The following is an 11,622-nucleotide window of genomic DNA, read 5'->3' on the forward strand; positions in this document are numbered from 1 at the left end:
TTCTTAGCCTCATTTTAAACCCCATGGCCCCATTACATCCATAAAAAGACCTTTGATCTCTTGAAAGTACTTGCTACATTAGTGGAGATAGGAGTAGGGAATTTGCCTATGGGATTGGAGAACTATTCATTCGTTCATTCAATTCCATCATTCTATATAGAGACACTTTGACTATTGATTGTTCTAGAATTCCTTTTGAGCATGACTCTCTCTTTTGATTGGTTGGTTTGGGGATTTGAATGATAATTGACTTGATGGCTAAGCGGTGAAAGCTTGGATAAGCATTAAATTCTTTGCATTTTGAAGGATGGGTATATGGATTGTTGGTATGGCTAAAGGTGTGTTAAGTTACCTTAATGAGTGATTTTCATAACTCTTTGGATAAGGCACCCCTAAAAACTTTGCACCACATTTTAAAGTTTGCTTGAGGACAAGCAAAAGCTTGAGTTTGGGGGTATTTGATGCATACATTTTGCATAGTCATTTAGGTCTAATTTTATAGCCATTTTATTTGATTATTAGTCATTTTTAGCTAATTTCATTAGTTAATTAGTTAGTCTTTCATAGTTGTCAATTTTGCACTAATTTGTATTTTTTTTTACTTTGTTTTGTAGGAAAAATGGTGTTTTTGAAGGACTAAAGGGAATTTTGCCATTGAGGAGTGTCTTCTACAGCAAAAAGATGTCAAAAACAAGTTTTCAAGCTGAAATATGCATTGACCAAATTGTGCATAACTTGCCGCATAAGCTATGCAGATCTGCATAAGGAGAAAATCATCGCTTGAGAACCATCCGAAATGTGCATAAGGAGATCGCATAGCCTATGCACATTCTCGCCTCCCTTATGCACATTCACGAAATTGTGCATAACCTATGCACCAAGTCATGCAAAGCATAAGTGACCTGTAATCCGAAAACTGCATAAGGGACTGCATAACTTATGCAGTCCACTTATGCAGTCCCTTGAAGAGTTCATTAATGAGCTGGCAGGAGATTCTCTCAAATAATTCCTCCTAGAACATACTATTTTAGGGCTCCATGTCAGAAAAATGCTATATATAGTCTCATTTTCCCATTTAAGAGGGGGAGAAAAAAAAGGAGCAAAGAAGAAAGGAGAGGGGGCTGAGCAGAATTTGAAGAGCCATCTTCACCTTCTACACCATTTTCAACTAAGATTTGCAGATTTCTTTCTTTCTTTACACTTTTCTACATTTCTAGTGTTTAATTCCTTACTTCTTAGCTTAGATTAAAGCTTTATTTCCATTTAAACTCATCATATCTTGTAAGCATTATGGATAGTGAGTATTTTACTTTTGATTCTGGAGTAAGGGTTGTAATATTTGAGATATTTTGTGGATTTTGATTGGGTAATCCATATTTTGTGGTCTTAATGAGTTTTATTCATTTCTTGTATGCTAAATGACATGCTTAGTGTAGGATCCCATTAAGTTATGTTCTTAATCCATGGTTGAAGCACCGAAAGGAGAAGGCCTTGTGATAGATAATCAGGAAATTGGACTTAATTAACTTAGACCTAGAAATAGGCTAAGGATTAAGAGGATTCACAGATTAATTAAAGAACTTAATGGGTCTTAATTAATTCTAACTCCACGAAAGTAGGATTAGTTTGATTAAGGCACTCTTTGTCTCACTCGAAAGGGAATTCAAAGGATTTAAGAATTAATCTCCTTAAAACCCATTAGTTTCATAAAATTGGATAACCGATTTAAATCCCAAAATAGCTCGAATATGAAATCCCGAACTCCGGAATCACCTTTTTACCATTGTTAATTTCTAATCAAATTTAATCATTTGCCATTTTAAATATTGCCATATTTGAACTTGCTTATTTCTATTTGATGCAAATTTTAGTTTAATTAATACATTGTTGAATAGAATATTAAATTTGCACATTTAGATTTCATACTCCATTACCCATTAATTCATTATTTTAATTTCATAAATACTTCAATTTAGTCAACTTTTATATCGAAAATTCAATCATTAACACAACTCCTCGTGGGATCGATATTTTTCTATACTACTTGTACGACCCGTGCACTTGCGGTTGGGACGCATCATTTGATTCTTTTGCTTTGGACTTAGCATCGTCCTTCTAACCACATAGTTTTGCCCCTGATCAAGCTCCTTTTCATATTCATCTTCTTTCCCTTCAGCTTCACAATAAATTTCAGCCTTTTCTTCCTCCTCTCTTGTAATAACATTCACTGTTTTTCTCAAAGGACAATCACTAAAACAATGCCTTTACTGGTTGCACTTAAAACACTTCCATTAGATCAGTCTAGCATAAGGATTGGTAGCTTTAGGCATCTCTTTGTCCTTCCTTTCATTCATTGGATGCTTTCTGGCTGCTTTCTCCTCTTGGACAAGCTCTTTACTAGTACAATTACTACCATACTTCTCATAAGATCCACCATAATTGTTTGCTTTAACTTTAGCACCTGGACTTGTGGTTTTATAAGAATCGAAACTCCTCTTTTGCATCATCTCTGCCTTCAAGGCCATATTTTAGCCTCCAATAAGGTCCATAATACTTGAACTCCAATCTGGTCCTTAATAGACGATTTTAGTCCCTCCAAATACCTTGCAATCTATTACCTTTCGGATTCATGAAGGTTATTTCTTTTAGCCAACCTCATGAATTCAGCTGTGTATTCATGAACCATTCAACTACCTTATTAGCATATTTGGTATTGTTGGAAGAGAATTTGCTCATAATTTAAAGGCAAAAACTCTTATTGTAGCAGATATTTCATTCGGTACCAAGTTTGAACTGGTCATTTACCTTCTCGCTCCCCCTAGAATGCAGTCTCTCCCACCATGCAGAAACACCACCTTTCAATTGAAATGCTACTACTTTCACCCTCTTTTCTGGAGTCGTCTCCATGTAATCGAAGAATCTTTCCACATCAGCTATCTAATCCAAAAATTCCTTGATGTTGAAACTCCCATTAAAATTGGAAATATCAACTTTGAGACAAAAATCCCTATTTTCTAGCTCATCATAACCACAAGCACTTCTCCTCCATATTCCCCTTCCCATTAGTGTTTAGGGAATTCATGAGGTTCATATTCATTCTCCTCTTCAAAGTCCTTTTTCATTGTAGGCAGAATGTCTACGCGCAACAATTGGCCATTCAATAGGATCTCCATGGGCTACACCATCCCTTGGCCTTCTATTGTCCACCTGAGCCCTGTTGCCATTGACCTCTAAAGCATCAAGGTGATTCACAATTTCTTTGAGATGTCTTTCTATACGTCGAATCTACAGTCCACTCATTGCTCTAAACACTGCTCTAAATGTTACAACGCATCGTCCCTTGGTTCAAGGGCTTTAGCTCTCCGATCACCATCGCAAGAGCCATTGTCATCATCACTGCCAGTTGCCATCTTTGCTCTGATACCACCTGATGCAATGAAGCTAAATAAATCACTCACACACATGTGAGAGAAAGAATTTGAGAGTAAAATCCCTACTTAAAATTAATTAATTGAAATCTGAATTTGAATTACATAGTTTTAGGACTATTTATAGAGTTTTAGACTCCCAATCCTAATAGGAAAATAGCTCTACTAAATAGGAATTTAAACTAAATCCAAATACATTAGGAAAATAAAGATAAAGTAGGAAATTAACTAGTCCTAGCCTAAGCAGAAAATATGATTGAGTTCTAAATATAATAGGAAAAGCCTCAAAATTAATTTTGAAATAATTACTCATGTTAAACAAGGAGTCCAAGTTGGTCTAGGACTGCTGGAGATAAAAAATAATAATTAAAAAACGTAGCTCCTCTTATTACCCACCAAAACTAGCCTCAAACTTGCTATTTTTCTCCCGTTTTCACTCCAAAATGCTTCCTTTGTTTTTTCCATTGAACCTTCTCTCATTTTTCAATAAAATTATCACTAATACATTCCACATTAGCCTTGAAGGAAACTCTCCTGAAACACAAGATTACAATCAAAATGATAATACAAACAGTTGAATTGTTAGCAAATGAAGGTGGAAAACAAACCTAAGCAAAGAAACAAATCTATTACTCCAAGATTCTTAAAGCTCTCCATTGATCTCACGAACCTACTAGACCACAATGGCAGCGAAAGGCAAAGTAATCAGATAAACTGTCGACAGAGACGTGGGGTCCTTGCAATCATAGCAAAAGGCGTGACCTGTTGGAGTCGTGTTATTCTAGCACAAAGGGGCAAAATAGTTAAGGAAGAAGGAGAGGAAAGGAACTAAAGAAGAAAAAGAAAAGGAAGAATCAAGGGAAACGATGAGAAAGTGAAGAAGAAGAAGGAAGAGGAGGAGGAGAGTGAGGCTGTGGTCGCATGAGAAATGAAAGATATAGGTAGAAGAATGAGAGGTTTAAATGCTTAGGGGTTGAAAGGTATAAAATGGTATAGTATTGTAGAGTGACAATATGCTCGGTTCAATTTTTTTTTTTTTAATTTTTGATGAAAATAGCAGAATCAAACTGAATAATTGAAATTATCAAAACTTCTAAACCGAATCAAATTGATTGAATCAAAAAATTAAACCGATTAAATCGAATTAGCTCGATTCAGTTTCGTTTTCTATTCAACTAGAAAACTGCTCATGCCTAAATATTATTGCAATTTTTTAAAAATAACTTAAACTTTCTTTTTTCAATCTCTCAAATAAATTTTTAAATTTATATTAATTATAGCATATGGTCAGATTCAGTAAATTAATTGTCAGAATATACATGGAACTGGATTTAGAAATAATAATAATAATATGAAAACTAAAAACAAATAAGCAATTGTTTAAACAAAATAATGCCATTCTCTCATTAAATTATACCATAAAAATCTCTAATATCATTAATAATAAAATTACAACTATAATCATTATACGGATTGTACTTCTCAACGTCTCTACCAGCTATGATTCACCTCTAGTGATATTGATTTTATTAAAAATTATGGCAATGATGAATTTCTTTTTGAAAAAATCATTTAAGATTCAAGAGGGAGATACAGTCATGTCATTTTTTTTTTAATTTTATGTAAGTAAAATTCGTCAATCATTCATCAAAGTTAACTGCGTGCTAAATAATTTAAAAATTATTGTTTTTTATTTTTGAAAATTATAATAAAATTCATTTGTTTTAATAATTAGGTTCTTAGTTTATAATTTTTTTTATTTTAAATTTAAGTATTTATGATTAATTCTGATTTAATTTCTGATAATTTTAAAATTAAAATTATTTGATTCTTACAAATTTTTAACAATCATTGTTTTAGACCAATCTCAAAGTAAATGTTTCACACGTTACAAGGGTGCAAAATGATTGGATGGTGACAGAAACAGTAAATATAATGAATTTAATTGTTGCCATGGGCTGCTAAATTCAAAGGGTCATCATTACGTGATTCTCGATTTACGAAAAAAAAAAGTATTTTCATATATATATATGTATGTATATACACACACATCATGCAAAATATTTAGTTAATAATTTTCCAAAATTAAAACTTTTTTTTATAGCATACAATTAAAATGTTAAATTCAATTAAAAAAGTGAAAATGGAATTTAATAAAATTCTAAGACGCGCTGCAATAAATATTAAATTTTAATTATTGTACTAATTTAAATATTATTAAAAATAATATTAAAAATAATAATAATTAACAATAAACATTTATTGTCAAATACTTGTAATAACACTATATTACACTTGCTATTAATTTTCTTCTTTTTTTTTCTCAATTTTTAACATTACCTTTATATCTCAAAGTACATTTATTAATTAAAAATATATTTAATAATTTTATAATAAATAAAATATACGGTCATATTCTTTTATTAGAAGTATTGTTAAAGTTTTTAATACATTAGTGCAGTATTCACTCACTCATAAAAATATAATTTTTTACATAAAAAATATAAATTTTATATAATTATTAGTGAGAATATATATTACTAGATTTAAAATATACTGAATAATCACTCGCTTTTTAATTGGTTATAGTGATTAATTAAGAATTTTTTTTTATCTAAATTTATTAAGTGATCCAACAAATTTTGAACTATTATATAAGTTTATAAAATATTGATTCTCCATTCTACATTTTTAAATTTTCATTTTTTATATTATGAAAATATATACATGAAAAAATTAATTAAACTAGAGTTAATTGTCAGAATGAATCTCTAGTAAAATTTTCTCTGACTAAAAAATAAATTTCATAAATTATCCCACTAAACTTTTGTCATGTGATCATGTCCCCAATAAAATTTGATTTCATTATAATTGGCAACTCGATGTCTAACCTGCGAGTAATTATACACCATCTCCATGATACCTCCATGATTCCACGTGTCAAAGTATGTTTTAATGAGAAATTATTAAGTTAACTCAATGCATATACACTATCTCTTATAATTATATGAGATCCACTCTCATAATTATATAAGACATATTTTTCATCTATTTATTTTTAAGAGAGAAAACATTATTTTTTTTTAACATGTAAGTATAATTGAATATTATAAAACGCATTAATACATATATATGCATGATTCTTGTTAATTTACCATTCTACGTAGAATATTCCATATAGAATCAATGCTTTATTATATAATAATTTCTGCTACATAATAAGAGGCTTTCATTTCCTTTGTCTTTAAATAACCCCAAGTCTCACTTGTAAACCAACGTCGCTCATTTATCCCTCTTACCCTGTCCCTCTCCAACTCTCAAACTTTCTGGAATTCCATAGATTGTGGAAACTCTCTAGCTAAACCAAAAAACAGAAAAGAACATACAAAATTGAAATACTAAGGTGCATGCAGAAGATATCAATGGACGAGCTAACGTCCCCATCTTCATCTTCCTCCTTCATGTCTTTTTGTCAAGACTCTTATCCCCCACTCCAACAACGCCTCCAGTTCATCCTCCAAAGCCGGCCTGAATGGTGGGTCTACGCCATCTTCTGGCAGGCGTCCAAGGATGCCACTGGACGCCTTGTTTTATCGTGGGGTGATGGCCATTTCCGTGGCACCGAAGAATTTGCAGCCAAAGCTTGCTGCAAGCAGAACCAACTCAAATTCGGGTTTAATCTTGAAAGAAAGATGACTAACAAAGAGTCCCAGACTCTTTTCAGTGATGATATGGAGATGGACAGATTGGCAGACGTGGATGCTATTGACTACGAATGGTTTTATACAGTATCAGTAACCCGATCATTTGCTGTTGAGGATGGAATTCTTGGCAAGACATTTGGCTCCTGGGCTTTTATTTGGTTGACTGGTAACCATGAGTTACAGATGTACGAGTGTGAGAGAGTTAAAGAGGCTCGTATGCATGGGGTACAGACTTTGGTCTGTATTTCAACCACTTGTGGAGTTGTTGAATTGGGCTCCTCGAATACGATCGATAAAGATTGGAGCCTAGTGCAACTCTGCAAATCGCTCTTCGGGGGAGACACAGCCTGCTTGGTCTCAAAGGAGCCAAGCCACGAGTCTCAAATACAGATTCCTAATACTTGTCTCCTTGATATTGGCACGTTTTCAGCTTCTCAAAAGGAGACCTTTACGCAGAAGCAAAATGAAGACGACAAAAATAAGAAAGATGCCACTGGCCAAGGCCGGTCATCATCTGACTCCGCGCGTTCTGATTCTGATGGCAATTTTACTGCTGGAAATACCGATCGGTTCAAGAAAAGAGGAAGAAAGCAACTAAACGGCGAAGAATTGCCTATAAACCATGTTGAAGCGGAGAGGCAGCGTAGAGAGAGGCTGAATCATCGATTCTATGCACTCCGATCTGCAGTTCCTAATGTGTCAAAGATGGACAAAGCATCTCTACTAGCAGATGCAGTTACTTACATCAAGGAGCTCAAGGCCACTGTTGATGAATTGCAGTCCAAACTAGAAGCAGTATCCAAGAAATCCAAGAGTACAAACGTCACTGATAATCAAAGCACTGATTCCATGATTGATCATATGAGGTCTTCTTCAAGTTACAAAGCCAAGGGAATGGAATTGGATGTGACAATTGTAGGATCAGAAGCTATGATAAGATTCCTCTCCCCAGATGTTAATTACCCAGCTGCAAGGTTAATGGATGTACTTAGAGAAGTAGAGTTCAAAGTTCATCACGCAAGTATGTCAAGCATTAAGGAGATGGTGCTTCAAGATGTTGTGGTTAGAGTTCCTGATGGACTCACAGATGAAGAAGTTGTGAGAAGTGCCATTCTTCAAAGAATGCAGAACTAATTAAGGTGCTTGCTGATCTCATATTAAGGAACATAAAATGTGGTCAACGTGTGTGTTTAGTTTTCATTTTTCTCGAATAATTTGCGTCTGTTCTGTGTCCCTATGTTGTCTGTTTAATTACAAAGAACAACAATATTGTTAAAATTGTTGTTTGAGTGGTCTTCGTTTTTGTAGTTTCTCTCTTCGTTTTTTGTAATTTCTTTGAGTGTTGTTCGTTTTTGTAGTTTCCATTGTTCTTAAAATCATTATTGTTCTTTGAGTGTTCTTCATTTTTCTAGTGTTATTCCTCTTTTACTTAGTGTATTAAGTTTTCTATTGTTTCTTAAGTTGGTTGATTAACTCCTTATTTATTTATATTTATTAAAATGAATAATGGCTCTTAAATTCACATTCATAAAAAAAACACTATAAATTATGCACAGTGGATTATTATTATCATTATAATTACATAATCTCCAGTCAAAGAACATTTAACATTCAAATCAAAATTACCCCTTGTTAATGTACTTCATTTCATTTCATCATTAATCAGCAGTGGTTTGTGTTCCAATTAGCAATAAAACATGCAAAACGTGATTATCGTCAACAGTCAGCAGCAGTTTGTGTTCCCTTTAGGAAAGCATGCGAAAGTGTCTTTTTTCAGTCACTTCTGCGCTCGGATCCAAGGGTCCCAAGCTATATATATATATATATATATATATATATATATATGAAAGTTAAAATAACTTTTCATAATTAACCCTCAAATAAACAAATTTATTTACTATCATTAAATGCGACGCATGTGGTACCAGTTACTGCCAAAATACTTTGTTGAATACTCATCTCGTCCATTATAAGCATGTAGTAATTGGGGAGATTCTAAAATGTATTAAGAGTATTAAAAAAGTGCTATTTATCGAAATAAATTGTAATTTCTTTCCTAATTTTAGAAAGTGAATCCCACGTATTATATGAAAAAAAGATGTATAAACACTGAATATGTACTCAATAATTCATCGTCATAATTGGCATGGTTTTAAATACTTTACATGCAAGAAGTGTAGTTTTGACTTTTTATTTCTAAACTTTAATTTGTTTCTCATGAATTCAAATCTATCAATTGTCTATTGTAATCATGTTAGTAGACAATTCAAAGAAATAGAGAAATATTATCACACTTCTAAAAAGAGACGTTGACAATGAAATATGAAATCAAGAAATTCGAGTTTCATCTGATTTAATAATTTAAATTCAAGTAAATTCATCTAATGTTTTATGAATTCTAACTTTGATTCATTCATTCACCACCACCCCTTTAATTTAAAATTGTAATATTTTATTTTATGAATTTATATTTTAATTAAAATTTTAAATAATATGTATAAATTTATTAGTATGACAAATTTTTTTTTATGTACGTTACTAATATTATAAACATAGTTTTTATTCATATATATTTGGTCCTCCAAAGTATAAGTGTTACTTATAGATATGTTTATGCATCTCCCTCCCCACATGCACAAAATTGCTTCTACATCCTTATCTGCCTAGATTTTATCGAAAGCAAGATTCGGAAACAAAAGGTATCGGCGTATCATAACTACTAACTAGGTGCCCGATAGTCAAGGTAGGGTTTCACAGGAGGAAATGGCCGCGTGCGTCTGTTCATCAATGATATATTTAAAGTGCACTGGCTGATTTACAATAGCAGCCGCCCCCCCACCCACCCCACCCCCACTGGCCCACCATTTCTTTGTAATTTTTTTAATAAATTCTTTAATTTTAAAGAAATACTCGGCTTTTTTTTTCTTTATAAGATAAGAATTGCTCTACTTAATTGATCTGATTGTTCCATTCAATGGAAAAAAATTTTCAGAGATCGATATATCTATTAGTTAAAAATGTATCCTACGTTCAAAAAAAAATAATGCTTGATCAATTAAAAAAAAAGGTCAATTTATATGAAATTGCCTTTACTAAGTATTAGAAAATATTTCTTTTTAATTTATATAATTATAATTTTTTAATTTAACAATATGTGTATACCTCTCACTTTTAAAAAAAATAAAAATAAAAAATAAAACTTTCATTAAATGAAGACAAAATCAAGTTTGAAATATAAAATTTTATACTACTATAATTCTGCATAAAAAAATTAAGATAAATTATTTTTATAAAATATAATAGTAATTATCTTAATTTAAAGAACTTGATCGTATTGACAGAATATTTGATTTGCATATTCAATGGGAAATACGCTCTACTTAGTAGTTTGACTCAATGATTTTTTTACGAACTTAATATAAAAATAATCAAACTTTAATATTTAATAAAGATATGTGTTTCCTATTATTATACTCTATCCAAATAATAAAGTAAAATATTTAACAACTTCATGATTTAAAAAGAAAAATCATATCCTCATAATGGAAAAGATAACAAATTCTCCAAAAAAAAGAACAAAACTTAGATTTATTGATAAGAATAAACCGAGGACCAATGCAAATCTATTCAAAAATGATACGGATTTGGAGATTATTAAGAAAAAAAAAAAAAAAAAACACTATAAGAAAAAGGGGAGGGGATAACACTAGTGATTTTAAATATATCTTTTATTAAATAATTAAAATTTTTCAGTATATATATATATATATATATATATATATATATATATATATATATATATATAAGACAAATTATCGACTATTAAAAAGCCCATGAATAGACCTTATTTAGTCACTAATTTCCCTTTTCAATCCAGAATTGCAACTTTGTATTATCTAAAGAAATGCCAGAGATAGTTTAGTGATAGTGATATCTTTTAACTCGACAATGCTTGTAGTTGATTTTATTTTATATCAAAAAAAAAAAAGCCAGTTTTTGTCTCAACGTTGAAGTTGTAACAGAAGTTAACAAACATGGATAACAAGAAAGTTATCTTGTTCCCACCTCAGTTTTTGTCTCTCCCCCATTCCTTAGCTAGCTTTGCTCTTTTCATATCTCACTCTCCATATTCTTTTTTATTTCTCCTGCAATCAGGATATTCCAGCCTTTGTTTTCAGTCCCTACAAAACGGAAAATCAAGAACTAGTTCTTTCAAATCCTATCCAAAAAAAACTATTTCTTTCAAATAAAAATTAATTTGTATTCTGGCGATATATGATCAGACAGAGGGAACAAATATAGAAGGGTTTAACATTAAACTTTCCACTGTTAACTCCTCTTCTTTTTAGTGATTTTGTTTCAGCCTTTTAGGGAATTTGACGAAAATCCTCCTACTTTTTTCCTTTTTTTCAGATTTTGTTAATGATACAAAAAATATTATCATTTTAATCAATATATATATATATATATGTTAGTGAAGTAAAACAATG

At 31.4% G+C, this 11,622-nt stretch overlaps 1 protein-coding gene across 1 annotated transcript; it reads left to right on the top strand.

Annotated features, from left to right (window-relative positions):
- The first annotated feature begins 6,590 nt into the window (after positions 1-6,590).
- LOC110673060 (transcription factor MYC1) lies at positions 6,591-8,592 on the top strand. The gene has a single exon (XM_021836062.2). The coding sequence runs from the start codon at positions 6,836-6,838 to the stop codon at positions 8,264-8,266; it is 1,431 nt and encodes a 476-aa protein (XP_021691754.1). The 5' UTR covers positions 6,591-6,835; the 3' UTR covers positions 8,267-8,592.
- The last annotated feature ends 3,030 nt before the right edge of the window (positions 8,593-11,622 follow it).

Source organism: Hevea brasiliensis, chromosome 11, assembly GCF_030052815.1.
Source record: "Hevea brasiliensis isolate MT/VB/25A 57/8 chromosome 11, ASM3005281v1, whole genome shotgun sequence".
NCBI lineage: Eukaryota > Viridiplantae > Streptophyta > Magnoliopsida > Malpighiales > Euphorbiaceae > Hevea > Hevea brasiliensis.

Coding starts and splice junctions, on each gene's coding strand:
- LOC110673060 (XM_021836062.2), top strand. CDS start 6,836: ATGCAGAAGATATCAATGGACGAGCTAACGTCCCCATCTTCATCTTCC.